At 46.0% G+C, this 27,283-nt stretch overlaps 1 protein-coding gene across 2 annotated transcripts in view; it reads left to right on the top strand.

Annotated features, from left to right (window-relative positions):
- The window catches only part of UBE2O (ubiquitin conjugating enzyme E2 O), a 62,222-nt gene that overhangs the window by 24,961 nt on the left and 9,978 nt on the right, over positions 1-27,283 (top strand). Inside the window, exons 2-13 of one of the 2 annotated variants that reach the window (XM_058817256.1) lie at positions 8,534-8,593; positions 13,627-13,737; positions 14,383-14,480; positions 15,922-15,985; positions 17,649-17,792; positions 18,427-18,536; positions 19,341-19,491; positions 20,224-20,729; positions 23,433-23,587; positions 24,466-24,578; positions 25,633-25,758; positions 26,751-26,840. In XM_058817256.1, coding sequence (XP_058673239.1) covers positions 8,534-8,593; positions 13,627-13,737; positions 14,383-14,480; positions 15,922-15,985; positions 17,649-17,792; positions 18,427-18,536; positions 19,341-19,491; positions 20,224-20,729; positions 23,433-23,587; positions 24,466-24,578; positions 25,633-25,758; positions 26,751-26,840 — 1,728 coding nt within the window. Of the gene's footprint in view, positions 1-8,533; positions 8,594-13,626; positions 13,738-14,382; positions 14,481-15,921; positions 15,986-17,648; positions 17,793-18,426; positions 18,537-19,340; positions 19,492-20,223; positions 20,730-23,432; positions 23,588-24,465; positions 24,579-25,632; positions 25,759-26,750; positions 26,841-27,283 lie in introns of those variants that run through there. The other variant, XM_058817257.1, reaches the window with a different exon arrangement.

Raw genomic sequence — 27,283 nt, 5'->3', positions numbered from 1 at the left:
GTGTCACAGAGATTTCTCTTCTTTGCTGCCTGCCACAAACTCAACTCTCCTGTTGTTTACACAGGTGCTGCCCGGCTCTGGCAGCCCTGGGTACAATTTGTGTTTAATTAGATAAAAAATCATGGTCTCTTAGTACAGGGGGCTTGGAGATTTGTGACAGACAAGTGTGTTTTAGTTTGTGCTGGCCTGGGGCTGGAAACTGCTGTGTTCATCCCTACTGCTGATGGAATCTTCATGAGCTAATTAGGAAATTCTGCTTTAGGCCATGCCTTTTTCTTGTTTCCTGAAAAAAAATTTTCAAACTGTACAATCAATCCAGAGTAGTTTGCAGGTAACAGGCACTACTTGGGGTTGGCTTAGTGGTGAATCTCAGTTTGTGCTGAATGTTGGATGATTGGCACATTCAGAGCTGCTGCTTGCATGAACAAAGGAATTGTGATCTGTGATCAGGGGACTGCCTGCAGGTAGAGCTGCTGTGGTGCAAAGCTGTCTTGGTTTCATCTCAGCCTCTGTGAAATGTTCTCAAACATCTATTTCAGATCAGGGCAGCATTTTAGCACCCCACTGCCTACCCCTGTGCTGTCCTTGTGTACCTGGAGTTAATCATCAACCTGACCTTTCACAGGGGGGTGTTTTGCACTGCCGAAAGCAGCCTCATGAGCAAGCTTTTGGACTCTTGTACAGGATACAGGAAACAAAGATCCTGCTCACTGTCCTTCCCTTGCTTTGACCAAACCAAAGGAACTGTGTGTTCCTCAGTCACTCAAGGCTCTTCAGAGTTAGTTCAGTTTGAACAAATTTTTAATCTCCTGATGCAATTCCTAAGTAACTTAAATATTTTCTCCTTTTGTGGTTCTTTGAGTGCTTTTAGATGACAAGCAATATACATGATACATAAAAAATACATATGTATATACAATATATATATAGTAGATATATATTATGTATTATATAATATATATACATATATGAATATATTATATATAATATTATAAAAATGCAGACTGATGCTGAAGTGAAATGGGTGAAAATCTCCATGTGTCTACAGGTTGTCCAGAGAAGCTGTGGCTGCCCCATCCCTGGAAGTGTTTATGGCCAGGTTGGACAGGGCTTGGAGCAACCTGGGATAGTGGAAGGTGTCCTTGCCCATGGCAGGGGTGGAATGAGATGGTTTTAAAGTCTCTTCCAATCCAAACCATCCTATGATTTAAAGGTGTGAGTTAGGTGGTAGGGCAGTGACCAGCTCAGTTCTGTGCTATGAGCCACACAAACTACTCTGACATGTAATAATTGTGCAGGTGAAGGTTTAGACCTTGCCCCAGAGGGTTTAGTTCTTCTGTAAGTAATGCAGAAATCTCCACAGCCTCCTGAGATTTTGAATTTTTTGTCTGGAAGAGCCACAGACTACTTTGCTTGCCATGTAGGAGTAGCCAGGAGTTGTCACAGGCAGAACTTTGTACCAATCAGTGCAAAAGATTTATTTTCATATTTTTGCAACTGCATCCCTCAAGGGTTGTTTTTAAAACCCTCTGTATTGGTGTAGCTCATTGTTCAGCTGTTCTGGGTAGTAGAATTTTAGTTCTTAGGAGTCTAAAGTTTCTGTTAGTCTGTCTTCTGTCCCATTTGCTCATCTTTCTTTCCCATAAAAACCCAGTGTGGCTGGGAAACTCCAGTTAGAAGTGAAACAACATGTGGCACTTTAAATGTCACAGTGTGAATCAGCTCTGAGCTTCCAGGGAATTCTCTGCTGTTGCTTTTCCTTCTCTCCTTGTTTTTCACAACTGCTCATGTGCAATGCAATCTGATCAATGTAACACAAATCTTTCACTGGAGGTGAACTTTGGATATGAAACATATTTTTCCAACAGTAAAATGTGATGCCATTGGTAATGTTTTGATGCTGAAAAGATATTAAAATATCTTGGCTTCAGATCTTCTGGGTCATTGAATTTCTGAACCTGTGTCATCTAACTTGGTGTATCCATGCTATATTTGGACAGCTGACTTGCTTTTTTAGACACTTCATCTAGATTTAAAATAGAAACAGCTTGTGTTGAGTTGATTGCTACACTTCTGTTTTAGCTGTTTGGGTGTGTAATCAGACCTTGGAATTAAAAAATAAGAGCTGGGGGTTGCTGAGTTGGGTTGGCTGCTGCCAGTTGTGCTCCCTCCTGCCCATTTCCGTGAGCACCCACCCCAGAGCCCTTCCAGGGCCAAGGCAGCTCTGGAGCTGCTGTTTTCTCCTGATACCCGGGGCTGGTGGTGGCCAGGAGCTGCTTCATGTAGTAAGGAAGTTTCCTCTTAACCTCCAGTAAGAGCCTGGCACTGGTCCCAGTCACAGCCCAGTGCATCTGGTGAGATTTCCAAGCCACAGCTTCAGGACTGGAGGAGGAAAGGATCTGTTTGCTTTTGGGTTTAGAAACCAGGCATGGGAGCTGTGGTACCTCATGTCCTGTTTCAGGTGCTGAGAGGCTGTCCAGGGCTTTCAAAATACTTCCAAGGAGTCTCTGTCAGCTCAGTGAAGCAAGGTTTTACCTTTTCCCAGCACCAGGCATTTGGGTTTAGCTTTACCTGGTTATGGGGTGTGGTGCTGAGGTTTGGAGGGGTCTGTCATGCCTTGTTACCTGTTCCTGCAGTGGTTGCTTTCCCTGTGCTTTGCTCGTAACCTGTGGGGTTTCTTCTTCTTCTGAGCATTGATGTTTCAAGTTTCCATGGCAACTTCCAAGCTCTCAAGTAAATGTTGTCCATTCAAAACAGAATGTTAATGTGGTGATTGTAGGACAGTGACAGCCCTGGTTTCCCTGCAGGAATGTCCCAGGGAGTGGATTAATTTTTAACTGCAGAATGTTTCAGATATTGACTTGCTAGGAGAACTCTCCAGTGCAACTTTAAAAAAACCTCCATCTGTGTGAGTCTAAAGTTCTACCTGTTGATGTAGATCACAATTTTTGTCTATTGGCACAAAAAGACAAGTGTGACATGTTTTCTATGGATAAAACCTTGGCTTGACTAGAAAGGAGGCCAGAAAATGATAATACATCTAAAAAGGCATTATTATATTATTATTTTTTCCCCTCACACTTTCTTTCTTAGTCCCATTGAGAGAATTCAAAAAAGGCTTCACAAAATTGCAAGCAATTTCTTCTTTCTTTTCTTTTTTTTTGGTTTTTTTTTTGGTGGTTTGTTTTTTTGTTTTTTTTTTTTTTTTTTGTTTTTTTTTGTGTACAGTTGTAGGTGCAGAGCCCGGGAGCAGTGCTTGCAATGAGATCAGTTCCACAAGATGTGCAAGGGGAGGGTTGGGACCTGTGAGATGGGCAAGGAGCCCAGAGTGAGCAGAAGTGACAGGTCTGTGCAGGTCACAGCCTGGCCTCTGTCCTTGTGGTGGCCCCTGCTGTCCAAGTCCTTGTTTAAAACCTTTGTTTAAGTCAGGAGGCAGAAGCAGCTTTCATAACAGAAAATTCACTTCTGAGTCAGCTGGATGAACATCTCAACCATCAGCAGCAGTTCAGGTTTACATACAGAGTTTCACATCCAGCATTGTGCTTTCCTCCTTTTTTTGTGGTGCCTTGTATTGTCATTTTTATAAGCAGATACCAATGTGTGTGTGCTGCTTTTTCTCCTCCATCTGTAGAGCTTATTTCCAGAGCTCTTGTTTTGGAGGATGAAATTCAGGATGTGTCTGGAATAGAAAGTGATGTTGTCACCACAGTGATTGCGTTGGAGGCAGAGGCTGTGGGTTCCCACTGTCACCCTTGAGCAAATATCATTCTTTATTGGTCAGACACTGCAGTTCTTCAGGTTGGAAAAGACCTTTGAGTTCTCATTAACTCAGCATTGCCAAACCCACCACTAAATGATATCCCCAGGTGTTACAGCTGCACATCTTTCAAATCCCTCCAGGGATGGTGACTCTGCCACTTCCCTGTGCCAGTGCTTGACAGCCCTTTTGATGAAGAAATTTTCCTAATATCCAGTCTGAAGCTCTCCTGGCACAAGGTGAGGCTGCTTCCTCTTGTCTTGGTACTTGGGAGAAGAGCCTGACCCCACCTGGCTACAGCTTCTATCAGGGAGTTGCAGACAAGGAGGAGATCCCCCTGAGCCTGCCTTGCTCATCTAATTGGTTCCCTGTCAGTAAATTTCCCAAGTCCAGTATTCCCTCAGCTCTTTCTCTGAATTGACTTTTAATGGTGATTTATGGAAGAAATGAAGCCACCTCTAGCCCTTTGCAGGTAGAACACACCCAATAAACTCAAGATCCCGAAGTTAAAGGAAGAAGAAATGAGCAGAGAAAATAGAAAACCAACCACTACCATCAACAACAAAAAATACAGAGGGACATCAGTTTACCATCAAAAAGTGCTAAACCTGTTCCTACAAGTTTTCACCCAAATGAGAGGTGTGCTATTGTTCAGGCTGGAACTTCTTTGTGATATTAAGTCTTCAGGGCAGGATACCTATGAAAAGATTTGAGGCACATCTGTGCATTGTCCTGCTGCTGCTGCAGATGGCGGGTTGGAGGTGGTGGAGAAGCCCATCAGGGCATGGAAGGAAGAAGACTTGGGAAATTTGTAGGGTTTGCCAAAGTAAAGGCCAAAGGAGGAAAGGAGCTCCCTCAGCTGCTCCAGAATCTGAGACAGCACTGGCCAAGCATGAGCTGTAACAGGGAGGGCTGGCTTTGGCAGGCATTGTACTGAATTACCACCTGGCAGAATTACCACCTTGTTTCTCCTAAAGTGAAACACCAGGGCTCCTGCCCCATGCAGAAAAGAAACTGTGGGGATAGCAAAGGAAGGGATGTGCTGGCAGTAGGTGTGAACGAGTTGTCCTTTCTCCTGGGTTGGATAAAACATTCTGAGGGATGGTGACACCGCTGTGAGGTACCAGTGATGTTACAAACAAACCTAAATTGCTGATTACTGAGTTAAAGCTCTGCTTTAGTTATGCAGAGAGAGACCAGGGATTTAAGCTACTGCTGAGGATCTCCAGTACTCATTTTGTTTGGATTCACACCACCCAGGGCTGTTTGTCCCTATACCAATCCCAGCAACTCCCACAGTATTTACCCCTGAACTTCAGAAGTGATTGTTGCTTATTTACCTGCCACAATATTTGGCATTTGTGGCTAGTCCAAATCATCAAAGTAAATTGTTCTGGGTTTGAGCTCTTGTCAGCAGGGAGCTCTTGGAGAGGAAAATTGGCACCAAATCTTGCATTTGTTCAAGGGAGTTGAGAGATTAAACCCAGAGAGTTACAGTGGGAGTTTAGCCCACCCCTGCCTGGGGATGTTTGCACCTCACTGCCAAATTGTTTGCTAAAGTGGGAATTCAGTTTTCTGTCACAGACATCTCTTAACCTCTGCTGTTAGTTTAAACAAACAAAACTCAAAACCACAAAGATTTTGTTTCAAATGACAAGTTTGTAATAAAAAATTAGGCAAGTGGATGAAAGCAGAAAGCTCCCAAGGCTTAATGAGCTAATGCTCAGTGGAAGTGTCAGTCCTTTCCCATTCTGCCCAGTTCCCGGTGTGAGCCCTGATGGCTCCCTTATTTTGTTTGAGGTGAGATGACTCAGCTGAGAAGGGGGATGTGGTCCTGTTGGTGCTTGTTCTTTATGCAGAAAATCAGAATTTGTGTACTCCTCCTACTGTGTGGTTTGAGAGCATCATCAGCCCTGCTAAAGTATCAGGTGTTCTCCAGATTGCAGCTGCTGCCTTTTGATGAGTAAATTTGCTGTGGAGCTCAAGCACTGATTCAGTGCTGAGCACCAGGAGCACCTGAATAGCAAAGGAAACAAATGGGGGCCAGAGCTGCTCTGCCACTTCTTTGTGCAGTCAAGGCCCTAAGGAGCATTACTGACCCCAGACTGGGTGTGTCACCCTCTTCACCAGGGTAAAATGTGTGTGTAGTGATGGGTGTCTTTGATTTGCCTTATTTAACATTTGTAGTAGTGAATTTATGTTTTAAAAAGCAACACAAAACACATCTTGAGGAGGGAGCTCAGCTTGGCATACAGGAGCATAGGATTCCTCAGAGCATCTCTGGGAAACTGCTGTTTCTCATTCTTGGGGCTATTACTGAGGCACGTGGCTAGAACAGAAACCCAGCCATGTTAATACTGACTCTCACAGAGGTAAATATAGCAGCTGTGAGGACCTATTTTAAAAGTGCTTGTGCAACAGAATTCCCTCAGTGCTGTCCATCAGTTGATGATCACATTGCTCTGGGTGTGACAGAGGACAGGAGGAATCACTGAACTGTTGTGTTCATCAGCAGCCATCCCAGCTCACTCTGGTTGGGTTTTTTGTGGGTTTTGAGTCTTTTGTGACATGACAGACCTGTGAAGTATTTATTGTTGATGCTGGCTTTCTGCCTGCTCCTGGGCTTGCTTTTTCTTGCCGCTGAGACAGGTGGGTCTGGCACATGAAGCTGAAAATAGTGGTGCCTTTAAAAGCCAAGAGACCTGAAAATAGGTTAAATATAGTTCCCCTGTAGAGGAAGTTTTATGCTTTGCTTTGGGAAGAATTTGTATGATTATATTCTTGAGGCATGATCACAAAATGGGGATGCTGCTGATTGACAGCTTCTGGGATTTACCAGCATTGAGTAACCCAAAGATGCTGCTGCTGCTGCTGGGTAACATCAAATCATCTTCATGATCTGGGTTCTTCAGATGCTGCATCATAGGAACAGTGTGGCTGAGTGATGTGTTGAAACATAATGCATCAATTTAAGCCCTAATGCATTTTGAAATTAAAGTATCATCATACACTTGGAGCTGTGCAGTGAGAATACTTCAGTTACAGTACCCAAACTGCTGCTCATGCTTGAGTACTTACTGGAATGTAAATGTTGCAGCCTAATTCTGGATTTTAAAAGGCTGCCTATACCGTACTTACTTTAACAAATAATTTTAGAAAGCTGTATAAAAATTGATGTCTATCTATATACCACAGTGGGATGTGGGAGGCAGTGAAAACACTTCTATAATCTGGAAATGTGCTGTGGGCTTCAGGTTTCCCACTCCAGTGTGGTTCTGACTCCAGAAGTGGGGTCTAAAAGCCTGCCTGGCTGGGTCTCTTCCCCTCTTACTGAAACACACGGTCAAGAAGATGATAAATACTCAGGTTTATAATCTTCTAATATAAAATAATAAAACCTCCTTTGGTTTAATTCCAGCTCCTGTTCTTGGATTATAGATTTGTCTAATTTTGCAAAGCAGGCTGTAAGCCAGGGAGTGGGTTAGGATGAAATGCTGACAGAGCAGAGTGGAGTTCAGGCTGGGATGAACAAGGAAAAGGCAGGAACGCAGCAGCAGTGGCAAGGCTGGTTCTGAAAGTGACTCATGAGAGAGGCTCTGTCCCTGGTGGTGCATTCATGTGGCACTTCCCAGAGCACAGGGTGTGGAATGAGTGTATTTACAGGGCTCAGTGATGTACCAATGCAAATGAGTTCTGGACCCTGAAATGCAGATGAGGCTTCTCCCTGCTCAGCAGAGGGAGATTTTAGCTGAGTTACTGGGAGGCTGAGCAAGCCTGAAATTGGAGTTCAGCCTTGTGGCCTCAGTAGGACATCATCCCTCATGTAGCATTCCAGTGTGTTCGATGGCAGCTGCATTTTGTAGTTTGAAGCTGTTGAAAACACTTAATGGAATAGCCTGCAAGGAGTTTTAAGGTCACTGAAACAGCTGGATGACGGGCCACTTTTGGAAGGACATCACTTGGTTGATCACTGGAGATCCATCAAGGGATCAATTCCCTTTCCAAGAGCCCTCCTGGTGCCCTCAGGTCTGTGTCAGCTATGGGTACATAAGGATGTTACAACCACATCCTTTATTACCAGAATGAGCTCTTTGCCAGCAAGTGCTTTAGCAGGAGCTGGAGTAAGCAGTGCTTTTTTATCCCTGGTCTTATTGATGTTTTGTTACCTGTGTGTACCTGAGAGCTTTTAAGTCCAGAAACAGCCATTTCTTTTCCTTTTCTTTTTTTCAAGACAAGTGTTTCCTGCAGTGGATTTGTCACCTATTCCCTGCCAGCCAAGACTTTTTACTGTACAGGACCTTGTTCGTGTCCCAAGCCAAATAGGCTTTCCACAGATATTTGGGAGTATCTTTGGTGAAAACTGTGCAGGATGAGACACAGAGCTGTGATGTGATGTGCTGCTTTGTGCCTCTTCTGTCTTCTCTACTGCATAAACTGGATGTGGGTAGGAAATAATGCGTGGTCGAGGAAGAGGAGAGGGAGACTTGAGGGGATGAATGAGTCAATGTCTGCACCCTTTTTGATGTGTCTGCTGACTTAGAGCACAGTCATGGATGGATCCCCTGCTTGCTGATGTCAGATCTGTCAACTGGGTTTTGCAACTGTGCCAAGGGGATTAACTATGTGTGTGGAAGTGCCTCAGCATCCTCCACTGCAATCCTCCTCAGTCTGGAGGATTGGGATACTGTGCATTTGTATTTGTCATGTTATTTCTGACTGAATATCATCTGGGGTCAGCACTAAAGCCAATCTCTCTCTCTCTCTCTCTCTCCTTAGCTGAAACTTGAAGATCGCTCAGTGGTCCCTCGAGATGTGGTCAGACACATGAGCTCCAGTGTAAGTGCTTTTTCTTTTCCTTTGTCCTTTTTGATTGTGATACTGCTGCATGGATTTCTAGGACTTGCCAAATTGCCTGAATGGAGCTGGACAATAATGCTTTGAGCATGTTCTATATTTAGTGTGTTGGATGGACTTAGCTGCCTCCAGTGAAAATGGAATTCTGCTAAGGCTGCTCTCTACAGTTGCATATCTGCAAAGGTCTCCTGAGCAAGCAATCCTGGGCAGGAGACAAGAAGCCTGTCTGCCCTGCCATTATTAAAGTTTTACATTCATGCATTCTGAGTTGTGGGGACTGTGGACCTGCTCTCCCAGTAAGAGGGAGATTGGAGTGGGGGCAGGTCCCAGTTCCACTGCTTGCCTTTGCCTCTGTTTTCTCTGATAGAGAATTTGGAGGGAATATTTTCAGACACACCTCTCAATCTACAGTAAGCAGCATCTTTTCCAGCTTCTCCCAGAAATTCAGCAAACCAAACACTGCTGGAGCATCCAACACAGCTAGGTTGACAGAGAGCAAGCTGGTTCTTAAACAGCAGCTGATAATTGTTCCCTTTGCTCTTTCTGCATGCTGTTCTATGCCCCAGCCCCTCTGCTCTAGTTGTATGGCACTTGTGCCTATCAGAGATGTGTGGATTTGGGTTTTGTGTAGGGAATACTGGGGAGCTTGTTGAGTATTGATGATCAGATGGGATTTGCACTCTTTAGGAGCTCAGCAAGGTTGGCAATTTCTTGCTGTGTCTCAGAGCTAACCTCTAACCCTGAGCCATATGGCCCTGCCATGTGTTTGCCTCTTCTTCTCTTGACTTGCTTCCAGCAATGTGGCTACCAAGGCTGTGCTGAAGGAAGCAGCTGGCCACTAACTGCTGCAGTTGTACCACATGGTGTGCAGCCTGGTACAGGGACAGAGAAGGCTCTTCTCTGACCTGTCTGCCTTGTTTGGGTTTTTGTTATTTTTAAATAAAGCCTTTTTTGTCAATTAATAGAAGTAAACCCACCCCCTTTTCCACAGAATATTACAAAGAAGAAAAAAAAAAAAAAAGGGAATGAGAAGCTTGAATAATAATTTGAAAATTGCTGAAGCAAAGTATTTCCTTAAGAAATTTAATAGTTGTTTGAAGTGGAAATTTGAAGTCAACATATTTTTCTAAAACTGCAGCTTTATGGAAGAGTTCTCATCCAAAACAATGAGCAGGTAGCAACTGGAATTATAGGCTGTTAACAGTGTTGTACCTGGCACAGCTGGAGCTGTCAGAATGTTCTTCTCACTCAGGGGGATGCTTTGAGTCCTGTCTCTCAGCTGTTTGTTATCCAATGCTTCTTAAAGTCATTTTAAGCTTTCAGGACAGCAGGTTGTTCTCCTCTTGGCAAACATGGATGTGCTGCTTTTGTTTGCAATTTCCATTCTCATTTGAGCAGAAATAGGCTCCCCTGGCTTGCTGCACATGCTTTGGTAGATATGTACCCAGCAGTTGTCTTGCACATTCATTTTTGTTGGTTTGCATGTTTAAATAATGGTATTTGCTTGACCCTTGTGCCCAGAAATTTCATTTTTTTAATTGATGGAATGGTGAGATTATAACTCAATTTCTTCTCTCTGTTGAAAAGCGTAACAAGTTTCTAAATGTTAGTGGGGGTAAATTAAACAATAAGCCCCCTTTATTCCAAAGAAAACCTTCACTTGTTAACAGATATATTCCAAAAATTACAGGAGCTTTTAAAATAGAAAACCTGCAAGTCAGCCTGCCAAATTCAGGATGTGGGATGGTTGCCCTGTGCCAGTTGGCCTGGCAAGTGGAGAATGTGGAACTTATTCTGTATTCAAGACACTCTCTTAGGGCTTGTTTTTAACCTTGAGCCAGAAGGACTCAAAATCCTCTGTTCCTCAAGAGAGGAGAGCTGACTCAAAATCCATGTGCTTCTCATTGAGCACTGAGTGTGGGGAAGAAACTTCTTCAGGGGGAAATGCATAAAATGAGATCATTTTCACTCAATGCAGTTGGGCCTGAAAGTCTAATCCAGCTGGATGAGAAGCAGGAGAAGTGGCAGAGGTAATTTTTCCAGGTGATATGCTAATTTGTGGAAAAGGTAAGAAATAGATCTGTAATCTGTCAGACACCTGGATTTTGTTGTTTCAAAGGATTCTGGGCTATGCTGTTCCTTTTTAACAAAGGAATAAGAGTGGTGTAAAGATCCTCTTATTAGAAAAGAGTGCTGAGGGAAAGAGTGGAAGGATGGGAGGTGGAAGATGTGGGATTGATGGCTGGAATTGATGGCTGTGTTTGCAGAGCTGCTGGGCTCTTGGATGGGAATTTGCTGGTCTGCCTTAAAGCCTTGTCTCTGATGGGGAAGGAATCAATTCACTGCTTAAATATTCAGTATCTCCAGTGTGGTGCATGATGTCAGGGTACCAGAAGAAGCAGAAACAAGGTCTAGGGAGTGCACTCAGTTGTGGAGTGAGTGAGGCTTAAACCCATCAGCTCTCCTCATTCAGCTCTACTCATTCAGGGAGCGTTCAGTTGCCTCCCTTTTCCAGTTCTGCTGTTGGAATTGATGGAAATGGATTTTTGTAACAGAGCTGTGAAATGTCAGCTCGTTTCATTTGGCCCCTCCTTTAATGGGATCAGCTAATGAAAGGATGGGTGTGCTTGAGCTGTGCCCAGCTGAGGACCTGCCTTGGAAGATGAGACAAGTTGGCAATGTCTCTCTGGGACTGCACTGCTGAGCACTGCTATAAACTCAGAGTGATTCAGCAGAACCCCTCAGCCTGCAAATCTGCATCCTCTGCCACAGGCTGATGTTTCATGTGACAGAGAAATAAGTGAACTCATAATAAAGGAAGGTTCAGTGGCAGGTGAGGGAGGAGAGCTGTGATTTGACAGCCCTGTAGGTCCTAGGGCTGCTCACAACATTGATCTTTGCTTTCTTAACCACAGACAGGGCTCTGTACTTGCTCAAGCATTTTATAACTGGAAGGAGAAGCAAGCTGAGCTAAACCTGTTGCTCTTGGCCATGACTAGTAACACCCAGCTGTGTTAGGTGAGAGGCACCTTTAGGGTGGTGCAGGTGCCTTCTCCACGGGGAAACTCTTTTAGAGAACAGGCAGAAGGATGCTGGATCACATCAGCCACTCCAGTCCTGGTTTTGTTGCTTGCTGTACTTTCACCATCCATTAAAGGGATTTTAGACCAGGAGACAATATGATCCACAGAAATCACAGGTGTTAGATTGTATCATGTCTCAGAGCTGCTGTCGTGTTGGCTGCTGATAAAGGAAAAAAATTAATTTTGAAATGTGCAGTGTAGGGCAAGGAATTTGTTTCTGGAGGGGTTTTTGGTTCTGACTAACAAATAGTCTAAAACACAGGGCCTGAACTGCAAAGCACAGCCAGAGGATGGTGTGGGTATACTTGTTTTAGCTGACTCTGGAGGAAAAGCAGGGCAGGTGGCTGTGCTGCAGGCTGCAGAAGCTGTGGGTTTGTTGAGCAGGTGCCACTTCTGAGCAGGCCTCACTCATCCCACAGCTCAAATCGTGCTGGCAGTAGCTGTTGTGAAGCCAGTGTAATTCTGGCCAACCCTTTTCAGGTGAGAGTGATGGTAGAGCTCTGCTGGGCTCTTTGCTGGCAGCCTGTGCAGGCAGCAGGCTTAGCTGCAGTGTGTTGTGATGGAGCTGAAGCTGGGAAAGGCTCCCTTTGCTCTGCAGCCCTTCTGGAAAGGCATGGCAGTGATATGTGGGGCAGCTGGAGGCAGTGAGCCCCTGCTGCTTTGGGCTCTGCCAGCCCTGCTGGCACAGCTCTGCCTGGGGCTGGCCCCCCTCTCCTGATCCCATTGCCTTGGGAGCCTCAGGGCTGCAGGGCCCTGGTGTGGGTGAGGACAGAGCCAGCAGCAGGCAGGTGGAAAGGAAAGCAAACCAGCCAGAAGGGCTGAGCAGTCTGTCCAGGAATTACCTGCACTGTCTTTGCTCCATCTGCCAGTCCTCAAGGTGAAACTGAATGAGTTGAGCACCAGCAAACTCCTGAACTCTCACAAGGGCTGCCCAGGGCTCTGAGTGAAAGCCTTGACTAAACATTTCCCTTGGTTGAAAGAACAGAACTGAGCAAACAAATCCACTTCTCACTGGGTATGAGCCCTTTGAGTGTTGTGCTCAAGTCCTGCTGGAGCAGAGACCTTGATGTTTGAGATAAGGACAGCTCATACCAGGGCATTTGTCATGCTGGCCCTCAGTCAGCTTTGATAATGGACTTGTGGTCTTTAATAAATAAAACTATTGATTGTCCCAGCTGTCAGGAGGCCAGGGCAGCTGCTGCCTTTGACACTGTTTGGGTTAGCAGCCCTTCCTTGCAGGCCCTCACCATATGTGTGAGCAACGTGCACATTGTGTGCTCCCTGCCAAGCTGCCCCCAGAAGGCTCCTGACAGCATGCTGCCTTTTCTTGGGGACAAAAAAGATTAAAACTTCATTAAAAAGTGAGGGAGATAATGACAGACCATCTTATAATTAGACCAACTGTGAATTATCTGGCTGCAAACCTTGAAGTTTGACCACAGGTGCCAGATTTTTTTTTTCCAGTATGACACAAAATAAAGACTATTTATAATGTCCTTCAGAATTGTGAGTTAAAGTCATGACAGCTTTAAAGAATTTCTGTTTTGTTGCTGATCTGCCCCTGCCTTTGCTGACTCAAGGCAATACTTCACAATGGTCCTGTGGAGCTGTGACCCAGGCAGATTTTAAAACAAGTAAACACTAATCACCTGATACAGTATGGTCTTATTTGACCAGGTGTAGGAGTCTCTGCTTTAGCATCTGTTTCATGTTCTACCTGGGAAGAAAACACTACAGGTCTGTAATAGTGATCTCACCTTCTGAGCTCTCATAGTGTTGTATGAAATTCCCCTGCAGAGCAAGGACCTGAAGGGTAAGAGGGGATTTAGTCTTGAAGTTTGTCTCTGAATTTATGACTTGTACACAAAACAATTACATTTGTATGTAGGACCTTCCCTAGGTAACAAACCTGTTTTCCTTTTGTGTTTTCAGGACAGTCAGTGTGGAACCGTAATTGACGTCAACATCGAGTGTGCTGTGAAGCTGGTGGGAACCAACTGCATCCTTTACCCTGTCAACAGCAAAGACCTGCAGCATATCTGGGTGAGAACACAGCCAAAACACACTGGGAGCCAGGGCCTGGTGGTGTGCAGGGATGCTGCTGCACTTCGAGTCTCTCTTGAAGGCGAAGCATCCATGTTGTGCAAGATGCATCTGCAGTTTGGTTTTATTTTAAAAACCTCCCTAGCAGAAGATGATGCAGCATCTCCTCATCTCCCCATCTGTTCTGTGTTTCTCATCACATTGCTGAGACCAAATTTTCTTGAAGAGCTAGACTGACATGAAATTATGTGAGAACTTCTGCACTGAGTGTGGCAGCCTGACCAGGGCAGCCCAGAGCTGCTGAGCTGTGACACCACTGCTGTTGAAACAGGCTATAAAAATGCTGAGATGAGTCAAGCATCTTTCTGTTGAGCTGGAACAGTCTCAAACATATCTGTTTCTCTCTTTGAGTGTATAGTTGGTTTCCAGAGACCAGGTAGGATAGGATTTCATCATTGCTTTTCCTCTGAGATAAAGATAATTTGGGACTGAAGAGCAGGAATGTCGTAACTCATCCCAAGTCACAGCCTGCAGGAAGACAGTAGGATATGAGCTCCTCTGGGATGAAAAATTAGTCTTAGTGATAAAAATTGGCTCCAGCTGCAACAATTACTTAAAAAGTTTTGTTTCCTGTTTTCATCACAGCCTTTCATGTATGGTGACTACATAGCCTATGACTGCTGGCTGGGCAAGGTCTATGACTTGAAGAACCAGGTCATCCTCAAGCTCTCTAATGGAGCCAGGTACTTCTCTCCTTCCTTTGGAAGACTGTCCTCCCTGGTTTTCACAATCCTGATCTGTTTTATGAGAACAAGAAACAGTTTGGGCTTCATTTACAAAGTGATAAGTTATCTGCTTGCATGATCTTCAGATGCAGAGCAAAAGAATACTTCTTTCTCTGAAGACATTGAGATTCATTGACAACCCTCTGGAAAAGCTGTAGCCTGAAAGGTGGCAATATTTTTCAATCCCAGCAGATCAGTGCTCCAGAAGTAAAGCACACTTTAAACTGTACTTCTCCTCTGCAAAAGTAGCTGTTTAAGATGGGTGATTGTTCCAGACTGTTTCTCAGTAGGACAGCATAACTTCACCGAGCTGCAGGGAGAATTCTTACCTTAAAAAAGGCTCTGTGAAATGATGGAAATTTGCAGGCTTGTGGTTTTTATCAAAGATGAAAAAGCAACCCAATATAGAACAGCTTTCTTTTTTCACTGAATTTTTTATAAATGAAAACACAATCCAAAGTCTAGAGAAAGATTTACCCAGAGATATTGAAAGAAATATGTGATGAAATTTCTGCAAAGCCAGCAGAAGGATCTGAATTCTGTTCCTCTTGCATGTGAGACAGTGACTTGTGTGCTAACCTTATGGATTCACTACATTCTCTGTTACTGAGGCCTGTCTTATCCAACAAACTCTTGATGCAAGGGAAGGAAGGAACCAGTGGAGGGCCAAGAGGCGTATGGGCCTGGCAGCTGGGGAATAACACATCTGTCTTGTAAATTGAGTGTTGACATTGATGTCTAAAACACAACAATCAAATCTCCAACCCTGCAGCCAGCTCTGAGTCTAAGAGAAGTCAGTAATGTGGGAGCTGTAGCAGATAATTGGTGGATGGATGGATCTGAGAGTTTTGACTGTTATTGTGAGGTTAGCCCAGGCTGGAAGGCTCTTAGGTCTGTGTTAAACTAGGAGTGAAAAATAGCCACACATCTGTCTGTAATGCCTGCAGTTATTGGTGCAATTTAAAACTTTGCTTGGAATCTTGTAGCAGCTCCTGCACAGCTGTGTAAAGTGAGGGACTGCTTGCAAAACCTTTTCCTAATGAATCATTTGAAATGCCACCAGAACTTACTCTGGAAATGAAGCAATTACTAAAAGAAATGTGCCCAAATTGCCTTTAAGTCCCAGCATGGTGTAAGAGATGGGACCTCTGCAGCAGACAGATCTTGTCCAGCACCCAGCCTGTTACTCAGCTTGCTTTTTTACATGTTGAATGGGACCTTTAGATACCTTTAATGCTTTTACAGCTTGTCTATGAGCAGTTTTTCTCTGGCCCATAAAAGCCCAGTGATGCACTGCTGGGTGCATGGCCAGAAGTGCTCAGGCTGCTCCTTGGGTGCTGTTTGCTTTTGGGGTAGATGACTTTGGAAGTGTGACCCTGTGTCTCCTGTCTGTTTCCAGGTGTTCCATGAGCACAGAAGATGGAGCCAAGCTGTATGATGTTTGTCCCCACGTCAGTGACTCGGTGAGCTGCTGCCTCTCCTGACTTTGTCTTGGAAACTTTTTGTGCAGGAGAGAGGGAGAAGGCAAAATTCATCAGAATTTGTTAATCCTAAGAATGTATCACTTCCAGTAACAGTTTAAAGGTGATGTTAGTCACGAGCAGGGTTTCAGAAGGTATTACAATTGATACATCCAACTGGTTTCTTTGTAAACAACTTGTGTAACACACTGTCAGATGGCTGGTGTCAAGGCAGTTCACTCACTGCTCCTTCTGTCTGCACATGCTTCTAAAGGCTCTTACGCCATTTACTGCTTTTAAAAACTGTTCCTCTTCTGGAAAAAGGGGTTTTGTTTAACAGGTGCTCTGCTAGAGGCAGGTTTTCAGGTCATGTAATGTAATGTCTCTTGTTACTGCGGTCCGTGGTGTTTTTTGAACAGAGACCTGCCACCACACTGGCATTTTCCAAATCACATGGCAGGGAAGGTTTTGCTTGCTTTTGGGTAAAACAGTTTGCTGTGTGATGGGATCTAACCTCTCTCACCTTCAAAGGCTGATGACAGCCTGCTTGTTCTTCCAAAGGGCCTTGCTGCACTCCTGGCAGCAGTGCTGGGAGATGACAGAGGATGACGTGTGATGCTCAGGAACTAGCAAAGCACTGAGCTCTTATCCTTCCCAGCCTTGAAAGCAAAGGTCCCTTTGATCTAAAACTGCACTTCTGCTAAAACTTGATGCCAGCTTGTTGAAGAGTAAATGGAATAGCAGTTCAATAGGATGTGCTGCTGTGGTTTTCTGGTTCTGTACAGAAAAGGAGTGCTCTGTCACTCGATATTCTCCAATAGCCTCTGCTACTTTGGGTTCTGCAGTGTGTTTTCTGCTCACTAAATGGATGTTGTAGCAACATTTAGCTTCTGGTTACCTAATTTTGAGATGGCTTGTTTTGAGTCAGGCTGCCTTTAAAGTGTACGCAGCCCTCTGGGGAATCACAGTTTGGGCTGAATCAGCTGTCTCCAGTGCTACTCTTGATCCTGTGCTCAGAATTGCTGTGTTAGTTGGGTACCTGAGTTAGATCTTGTCACACTGCTCTTATCCCTTCTAACAAATTACAAGACTTGATGCAGTTTTGTGCTCAGTGTTTTATCTACCCTAAACTGCTCTGTCCGCCCCCGCACTCTGAATCTCAGTATCAGTGGGAAGGAGCTCTAGGAAAGCAATTGTTGTGTTTACTGTCCTATTTTTGTTTTCAAAGAACTGTCATATTAACTAATCCACCTGAGACAGGAATAATACTTACACACTAAATATGACAAGCAGGGAAGTGAAGGCACACATCCATTCCCTCTGAAATATATAGGTGCTTGAATTAGAGCATGAAAAAGAGATGTCCTTGCCCTGCTGACCTTGGCTACCTTGTTACTGAGAACCTCTGTGTGGAAATGTGCATCTTTAGTTTATTGCAAGTCCCTTTGCTTCTCCTGCACCAAGTCCTGGTCCTGGTGGGATGTGTGACACAGCAGGTTGCTATAGGAACTGTTGGGTTGCCTTCAGGAAAGGATGAGATACAGGAGATGGGCATCTTGCAGACTTTACCTTTATAGTTAATTTTACTGACCACAAAAGGTGGAAGGGAAATGCTGGGATATTAAATCTTAGAGTCCTTTATTTCTCCCCTCTATTTCTCCCACAGGGTCTCTTCTTTGATGATTCATATGGCTTTTATCCTGGACAAGTCCTCATTGGGCCATCTAAAGTGTTCTCCAGTGTGCAGTGGCTGTCGGGTGTGAAGCCTGTTCTGAGCACAAAGAGCAAGTTCAGAGTGGTGGTGGAGGAGGTAAGGACTGACACCCTGACACATGGCCACCTTCTGCCTGCATGGTCCCTGGCTGGCTGTTTGGAGCAGAGTCAGCTTGCCATGGTAACCTCCCAAGAGCAAATGTGCTGTGCCTGTGCTGTTCTGAGGTGACAAATTTCTCACTGGGGACTGGCAGGACTTTGGAGCATCCTAGCAAGGGTCCCTGCTGGCACCCTGTAAAGTGATCATGTGTCAGCACACTCAGAGGGCAGTACTGCTGATCATTAGGGCAGTAGGAGCACATCTCCTGTTGAAACTTAATGTTGTATGCTGTCCAAAAAGGAGAAATATTGCTGATTCTTTGCTTAAAGAAGGAGCAGCTCCAAGTCCATTAGCATATCTCTTTGTGACATTGGACTGCTGATTTACATGTACCATAGCTTCCTTCCCAAGCCACTGGTCTTTCCTTAAAGTTAAATTTGTAGAATCTCTGTTGTCAGGGGTCAGGCTATGGGGGCACTGTGATTGTCCTGGATGGGTGAAACTTCACTTGCCCATATTAAATGATAAAAGCAGGTTTGCCACTTTCCTGTGTGTAAACTTTGACATCTGAGATACGGGTCTGGGAAAGTCTCTGAAATGTGTAATTGCCTTTTCTATCACTATATTGTAGGTACAGGTGGTAGAACTAAAGGTTACTTGGATCACTAAAAGCTTCTGTCCTGGAGGTACTGACAGTGTGAGCCCTCCTCCCTCAATAATCAGCCAGGATAAGCTGTCCAGGTGAGATCCCTTGGAAACCCCTTTTTAATCCCAGCACTCAGGCCCTGCTGACTGTGGGTGACAGGCATACCAGGTGAAGGGACACAATGCTTCTGTTTCCAGCAAGATTTTTTCTTCTATGTTACATGCCTGCATATCCCAGAGCATTTAAATCTCGTATTTAAAAAAAATACGAGAGAACTTCCAAATGAGTTTAGCAGACACTTGAGTTACCAGCACGAGGGCAAGCATCCTGCTAGTGCCAAGTTCTCTCCAGCTGACACGTGCACAGGGTGGTGTCTGGCAGCAGCTTCCTTCTTCCCTTGTCCTTGGACTCCTGGAGCAGGCTGCAGCTCCGTGTGTGTCAGGGGTGCGGCTGCAGCCCGGGCTGGTGCTGAGGCAGTAACTGGTGCCCTCTGCAGGCTGCAGCTGCTGGAATGGACTGGGAAAGCTCAAAAGACATGTCAGATGAGCAGCAGCACTGTCAGTGTAGGTCCTGCCTGGAGCTCCTGTGCTGGAGGGGAACAACTCTCAAATTACAGCAAAAAGCCCCAAATGTGTCTTGGCAGCTGTCTCTGGGAGGAGGAGGGGAGCTACAGGGAGAGGAGTGATTTGTGTCCCACCCAAACCCTTTGTATCCCCACCCAGTCTCTGGTGAGATTCCCACTTCTCCTTTAGAATTGTGTGCCTGGAAATGATTTGGTGTGGTGCTGTGCCAGCCCTGCAGCAACACTGTTGGTGTGAGGCCATGCCAGCCTTGTCAGGGCCCTGGGCACTGCTGGGTTCTGGTTCTGTTCTGTGCTCATGGCTCTCCTGTTCTGCCAGGGTGAAGCGTCTGGGCTGCTTTGACCATGCCCAAAGGCAGCTTGGGGAAAGGTGCCTCTACGTGTTCCCAGACAAGGTGGAACCTGCAAAAATCACCTGTGAATGTCCAGAGAGGAATTGTGTCCTGGGTGAAGGAGCAGTTGCCAAAAAGGTGAGTTGGGGGGTCCAGGGAGGCATTGACATCTCTAAACATTTGTGGTCACTGTGGCTTTTAAAGCAGAGATCTTCCTGGTAGTCATGTGGTCTGAAATGTGACTCCTGGAGTGGTTGTAGGAGTAATGGCTTGTTGTTGCCAGCAGGGAAGTCACCTTGTGGAGCACTCTGACTTCTCTGGGTGAAGCATGCAGCTACACCTTGAGAGAGCATAAACAAGGCCTCAGCACAGAAATGGCACCTTGCAGGGGTCAAGTATGCTCTGACAGCTGGGATTTAAAATCATGTTGTTTTCCTTAGCATTCTCATGGAGCTGAAATGTTTGGTTAAATCCTTGCTACAGAGAAGCAAGGAAGTTGTTTTTGCTTCCTAGGCCACATGAATCATGTCTGTACCTGCTGGCTGTAGTCATGGTGTTCCTAGAATAACAGGATGTTATCAGTGTGTAGATGGTGACCTCTGTGCATGTTGCATGGATTTACTTGTGACCTTCCATGATAAAAAAGTTCAAAACATGCCTAAAATAAGCTGAAGGAGCAAAGCTCACTTTACATGGGCTAGTGCAGTGCTGCTCCTGAGCAGAGCACTGTGAGCTGCTGGTTTGCAGAGTAGTCTGGTGCAGGTGAAACTTGCAGAGCCCCATGAGTGCTGTTTTTCCTGCACAAAGCTGAGCATTCCCCAGGCTGCTGAGTGCCCAGGCACAGGTCTGACCCACGTCTGCTCTGTCCAGGTGAGGCGGCTGCTGAAGAAGCAGATTGTGAAGATCATGTCGTGCTCCCCGGAGTCTCAGGGCACAGGTGAAGCCCCTGACAAAGAGTCTGCTGCAGCTGCTGACCAAAAATCAGAGGAGCTTAAGCCTGAATCCAAGTGTGAGCTGGATGACTCTTCCAACAGTGCACCAAGTCCTGGGGAGAGAAAGGAGGAGCAGCCTGAAGAAACAGGCAAGGAGAAAGGGGGAGCAGCAGCACGGCAGCAGCAGCAGGCCCCGTTTCTCCTGAAGGATGAAGGGCTGCCTGACTACAGGCTGCAGTCCATGGAGCAGGATGCTGATGATGAGGCAGCTGATGACACTGATGACACCAGTTCTGTCACCTCTTCTGCCAGCTCCACTGCCTCGTCCCAGAGTGGCAGTGGCACCTGCCGCAAGAAGAGCATCCCTCTTTCCATCAAAAACTTGAAGAGGAAGCACAAGAAGAAGAAGACCAAGGTTTCACGAGAGTTTAAGCCAGGAGACAGGTGAGCTGAACTTCCACACCCATGTGTAATTGCCAAAATCTCCTTTCCCCAAGTGCTCAGCTGTAAATCAGCACCTGAACTCGGATGCAGGACGATGGGGAGTTTGGTCTCTGCTTGGTAGTAACTGACAGCAATTATCTTGTGATGACTGTGCAGTGGCCTGTGTGGAATCAGCTTGGTCTCAGTCCAGCTTCTGATGAAACTGGGGCCATGTGACCTGACACTGATGCTATTCCATTTCAGCTATGCCTCAGGGCATGGACAGCATATCTGTGCTGTGCTAGATTCTGTGTGCAGGGAAGGAGGTGAATAAAGATCACACAGCTTAAGCATGACACTAATTGGTTACCTTATTGGCAGCTTCTGCAGAGAGGCTGAGGACAGACCGTGCTAGGAATGGACAGCTTATCCTGGAGAGCTGTCTCCAGAGCAGCACAGAGCTCTGAGCTGGCAAGGGTAGTGCTGCTGTGGGTTCTGTTATCCTGGCCCTGCTATGCAGAGGTCTGCCATTTTTGCCAGCAGTATACTTCTCAATATTAGAATTGTTTAATGAATAATTTGCACTCGCTCCTTGAGAGCCTTGGAGGAATTTATTTCAGTAGCTTGAGGGAGGGAGCACTGCATGTATCTGCCCATTTCTAGACAAAACTGGATGTCAGCAGCTTTTACCTTTAACTTAGGAATGTTTAAACTGTTTTCATGGGATGGAAGGATATCTGACGAGTGGTCTGCCTGTCTTCCCTGGGCTGCTCAGTTGTGTACAGATTCTGCATCAACTGATGCCAGAGAACATGGGAGAATTCTCTCAGGAAAGTGACATTATCAGAAATTATTCAAGAGATTCACTAGTTTGAGAATGTCACGAACTTCATTGGCATTTTTGTAGGTATTTAGCCTTGCCTGTGAGTGATTCTTGTAGTCCTTGTAAGTTCTGGAGAAATTAGATTTGAAGGTCACAAAGCCCAGCAGAGCAGCATCCAAGTGTGAGAAAAAATGGGAGTGTGTGATAGAGTTGCTGGGAACAGATCCTCGGTTCACTCTTCATGTCTCACTCCCCCGCTGAGTGTCTCTGTTTTACTGAAGGTTTTGCTAAGGAGAGCTCAGCTAGGGCACCTGGTGGCTCCCTGTACCATACAGGCAGAGGGGAGAAATTCCTGTGTCAGCCCCAGGAAATTCCAGTGCTGATCAGGGCAGCTCTATACAAGGAGATGCAGAGATAACCATGACACAGAGTAGGAGTTAGAGGAGCACAGACTGAGAGCCCCCAGCTGATGCTGTGAAGGGTATGTGGGGCAGCTGGGCACAGCTCAGTGTGAGAGGCCAGTGCTGTTGAATATTCCTCTGGGGTGCTGAGGAATCAGAGATGTTTCTCTGATCATCAGAGATGTTCTGCCAGGCACTGCTGAGAAATGCCTGGGCTGCCTGCACTCAGTGATGCACATGTGATGTGTCAGCTCCTGGGCAGTGTGGCTGCAGGGGCCAGCTCAGCATGTGGCTTTGCTATCAGTGAGTGACCTGCTGCAGCTCTCTGTGCAGCACACAGACAGCTGGATATCTTTCAGTGAGGATATATAAGGATTTTTATTAACATCAAGTCTTGATTTTTGTTTAAAGCCACCATTGCAGACAAGAGTGCTTCATTTCCTTGCACAGCCTTTCCACTCCCATCCTCAGCTGCACTGTGTCCTCTGTCCCCCAGACGTGTCCTCTGTCACCCAGAAACCATCTTGTTGTGTATCACACACACACTTGGCCTGTTACAGACTCTTCTCTGATAATTTCTGTTGTTATGTGCTGGCCCTGCTAAAACTTCATCTTGTTTCCACTTAAAAATATTTCTCTGACATTGATAAAAACAGGGCTGGGGACAAACCAGCTGTATTTGCGTATTGTATCTTCATTCTGATTTGGTTTTGAAACCAACATAAATCCAGCACTTGTGTTATTCTGGAAGGCCTGGCCAGCAAAGTAAAGGGCAGATTTTAAGCCACTGTGGGGTTTGGTTTGTTCTGTTCTGTAGGAGACATGAAATTAGTGGAGGGCTCATTAGAAGAGTGTCCAGCTAGGCTGCCCCTCCTGCCCCAAGCACTTTGCCTTGTCAAGCATCCATGTCAAGCCCCACAGCAGAGAACCAGCATGTGGTCCATTGTGGTGTGTTTGGGTTTAATTTCTGAGCTGCAGAGACATGTGTGTTTGAACAGTTGGGGAGGACATTTTTCTCTTTTAAACAAAATCCTTTTGCTTTACTCACATTCAATGTGTAGCCTCTTTCCTTTGTTTTGTTTATTTTTTCTCTCTGGAAGGGCTGTGAGGATTTATCTTTCCACTCATGTATTCTTCTGCTTTCAAAGACTCCTCAGAGCTAGAAGGTGCTCCAGTGGAGAAGATCTCAAGCTTCAAACTATTTGAATTTCCTGTCAGGGGCAGAAAGTGGGTGCTAGTAGATGTTAATTTGTCTCCTTAGGAATAAAAGTGAACTCAGCAGGAGCTCCCTGGAAAGTCAGTGCTCCTTCAGCAATGTAACTCCTGCACGGGTTGAGAGCCCATCAGAACAAAGCCTGCTGTGTAGCTGTGTCCGTGTGCCCTGCATAGGGTTTTCTGACTGCCTTCCCAGCCTGCTGATCTGTGTTCCTTTGTGTTGCTGAGGTCCATCTTGATCCTTGATGTTCCCTTTGCTAATTCATTGCCTTTTTGTGCTGCCAGGGTTGCTGTGGAAGTGGTGACCACGATGACTTCAGCTGATGTGATGTGGCAGGATGGCACCGTGGAGACAAACATCCGCTCCAACGAGCTGATCCCTGTCCACCACCTGGACAACAACGAGTTCTGCCCTGGAGATTTTGTGGTGGACAAAAGAGGTATTGGGTGTCAGAGCAATGCTCTTAATTGCAAAGTATTGTTCAGTTTGGATCCCTTAATGTGCTCTGTAGCTGTTAGGTGGTACCTGACAGGGACAGCAGTGACTCAGCTGACTTGGTGGGAAGGGCAGCAGAGAACCATTATTGACATACCAAAGTTGAACTATGACAACAGGAAGGATGTGGAAAGAATAAATACCAAGGATCCAAACTAAGATTTTCAGTATTTCTGCAGAGCAGGAGTTGCCTACCTTAAAAGAGCCAACAGCTCTGAGCTCTGTGCCACAGTGAGGGGAGAAACAAACAGCTTACCTCAGGCTGTTATGTCTGTATGACTGATTTATCATCACCCTCACGTTTTTTTCATTGAGAGTTTTGGGATCCAGAGGCCTCTTCTTGTATCCCTTTTCTTCACCAAACCAATTGCTGATGCTAGTGAAGGCTACAGGACAAGTTCAAGGAGACTTAGAGCTTTTGGATATGAAATATTGATGAAACCATCTGGCTCTCAGCTCCTTTTCTAGCAAGGGTAGACCCTCAGCAGTGGGGACCAGAAGACACTTAGGTTGGGAAGCAGGAAATCTGGCTTAGCATAAATAGAGGCTGTTTTATGTGGCCATTTCTGATGAGTAATGTCTGACTGGTCTTCTGGGTTGCACGTAGTCTGTGGAAACTAAAGTTACCCATCAGCTCCAGCTCTACCATTCTAGTTTGGCAACAATTCTCACTGTGTAGGAAGAAGTGTTTTTCCTCATGCTATTCACAAGTGGAAGGCTTTAGCCATGAGAGCGCAGGAGCTGACAGCCTCAGTCACTGAGCAAAGTCTGTGCTCCTTTGTCTGATTTGTCTGTTTTCTTCCCTACCATTGTGACCAAAAGCTCAGAGCTCCCAGGACCCTGGGTTGTATGGAGTGGTGCAGTCTGGGGACCACATCGGCCGGACCTGTGTGGTGAAGTGGTTCAAGCTGAAACCCAGTGGAGATGATGTGGAGGTAAGTGCAACTAGCAAAGAGAAAGCAGCCACAAAATAACACATGCCTCACAGATAAACACAGATAAGCCTGGAAATCAGCTCTGCATTGACTGTGTGTCCTTGAGGAAGGGAACAATGCTTATGGGCCTGAGAGACTTAGCTAGAGGTGATGTCACTTCATATTTGTACATGCCTGTGAGGTGGCAAAGATCAGGCAGATAATTTACATCCCATGGCATCATCAGGTTCTGGTATGGATTAATATTTTTGCTTAAGTTGTCACAGACAATTGATTTCTTGAGTTCACTATGAGAATTTTTCCTCCCCATGTCTTTGCATGGTTCATAGAAATAGGATCAATCTATTGCACATTGTTGTGTTTGCCTCTGCCAGGTACTATTGCCCACAGTTAACCTTTTTCTTGGGATTTGTAGGAATGCTGCAATGTATTTTCCAGAGTCTTGACAGACTGTAGTCTATTAAGATGCAGAGGGGGCATCTTGGAGATGAGAGGGGGCCTCGACACTGCTTTGTCTTGGCCTGCCAGAGCACATTGTCATAACTGAGCAGGGCCCTTCACATGCAGAAGCAGAACATGTGTCTGGCCCAGGGTTGTGCTTCACTTATATCTCATAATTCATGAGCTCCTAGCTCTCTTTCTTCAGGAGAAATCAAAGGAAAGATGTTTCCCATTAAATGACAGGTTTTTTGTCATATACTTCCTGTTGCATTGGATAATTTCAAAAGTAAGCTCTTGCCCTTTGGGCCCCTGAGAACTGCTTTGAGAAATCTGGGTGTTCAGAAGGGAATAAAGCACTGTGGTTGCACATCTCCTTGTCATGGTGACATGAACCCTGAGGTAAAAGTGAGGGTGAGCAGATGAGACAGAATATCTGCTTCCTTTCATTGCTGTGCCTTGATCCACTGGACGAGGTGACAAAGCGGGACAGCAGCAGCCCCGTGCAGGCCGAAAAGGGATCAAACAAAACACCAAGTGCTGTGGAGGGCTGAGGGTGTGTTCTGGGAGTCAGTGCAGCCTGCTGGGGCTGACCTGTCCCTGTGTGTGGGTGCAGCTGATCGGGGAGGAGGAGGACGTGAGCGTCTACGACATCGCCGACCACCCCGACTTCCGCTTCCGCACCACCGACATCGTCATCCGCATCGGCAACTCCGACGGCGCCGCCGCCAAGGAGGACGAGGTGGGTCCTGGGCGTGCTGCTGTGCCCACTGTGTCACCAGTGCTGGTGGGGACACTTGGGAAGGTGGATAGGAAGCTGTTAGACCCCGCAGTGGCATCCTAAATAACCTCCCTAGCTTCCTGATTTTGTACTGGTGTCCCCTGCTGTCATGAGTAACACATCAGAGCTCTGGCTGGTGGAGATGCAACCTTGAAATGCTTTGGCCTTGATGGCGCTTTGCAGCAGAGCAAGGGTGAAGCTGAGACAAGGACTGAACATATGCCTGAGGGCTTTTCATAGAACTCGTGCTTAGGATTTCAGAGTAACTTGTAATAAAAGGATATTCTGTGGGCTCCTGAGCAACCATGAGGTGGATTTGTCATGAAACCTGTTTCACTTGGCAACAGAAGACTGGGGTTCAGCTATGGTGACTGAGCTATGTTCATGTTAATTTTGTTGAGCTGATTGATTTCCTTGGGGGAGGAAGGAACAATTTATATTGTAGACAAAACACCTCTGGGGTGTTTTGAGCCTGCTGCCCTAAAAAAGTGTTAAAAAGTGTCGTGTGGCTCTTACAGCACGAAACACATCCCAGCCTGCTCAGCTGACCTAAATAACCTGCTGCAGGGCGAGGTGCTCCTTGCCTGCACACCCCGCAAGACTGTGGCTTGTTTGTTCATGCCTGTGCTCTCTCTCTGAGGAGCCCCTGGTGCTGGGTGTTGGGGGAGCTGAGGGCACCCCACTAGAGGGCACCCCCATCCCACGGAGGACTTGTTCCTTGCTGGCACTGAAACGCTGCTGGTCCTGTCAAAGATCAGGATCTCCTGCCAGACCAGCACTCCTGTCCTTGTGGAGCCCCCTCCATGGCAGAGTTGTGTGGTTTTTGGATGGAGGATGCAGGTGTTGCTCTAGGTGGTTCTCCAGCTGGAGAATGTATTTCTCAAATCCTTCCTGCTCTGCACTGAAGTGCCTGGGGAGGAAAAGGGACTGACAAAGCACTCTTGTCTCCACAGCCCTCAGTCGGACAGGTGGCTCGTGTGGATGTCAGCAGCAAGGTGGAAGTGGTGTGGGCTGACAATTCCAAGACTATCATTCTGCCTCAGGTGAGGTCCTGTTCCAGCTCCCAGTGTCACTGTAACTCTTAGCTGAGTGACGAGATGTGGATTTAAATGCTGTGTGTAGAGAGATTCACTGGGTTAGGGACTCTTGCTCTACTGATTGGTGCAGTCTCATGTGATAGGGTGGCTTTCCAATTCTGTTATCACAGGAAAATCCTTTTATCAGGAGGCAGATAGTTGGTCATAACTGCTCTCTAATCTAGTGGTTAGGAAAGCCTGGACAGGCTCTTTTTGCCTTCACAAGCTCTTCCCACTGCCCTGCTCCTGGCCTCAGGCACCTGGGGCTTGGCAGAGCTCAGGGATCATTGGTTCTGACTGGAGCCCAGGTTAGTGCATTGCCCAACCAGGGCACTGCCAAAAGACGATTGCATGTTCTGTCTCTCTTGTGAAATGCCACCATAGTGGGGTTTTCACTAAAGAAACTCCTC

Source organism: Ammospiza caudacuta, chromosome 19, assembly GCF_027887145.1.
Source record: "Ammospiza caudacuta isolate bAmmCau1 chromosome 19, bAmmCau1.pri, whole genome shotgun sequence".
Taxonomy (NCBI): domain Eukaryota; kingdom Metazoa; phylum Chordata; class Aves; order Passeriformes; family Passerellidae; genus Ammospiza; species Ammospiza caudacuta.
The sequence above is the reverse complement of the archived record's forward strand: the minus strand, read 5'-3'. Positions and strand labels throughout refer to the sequence as shown.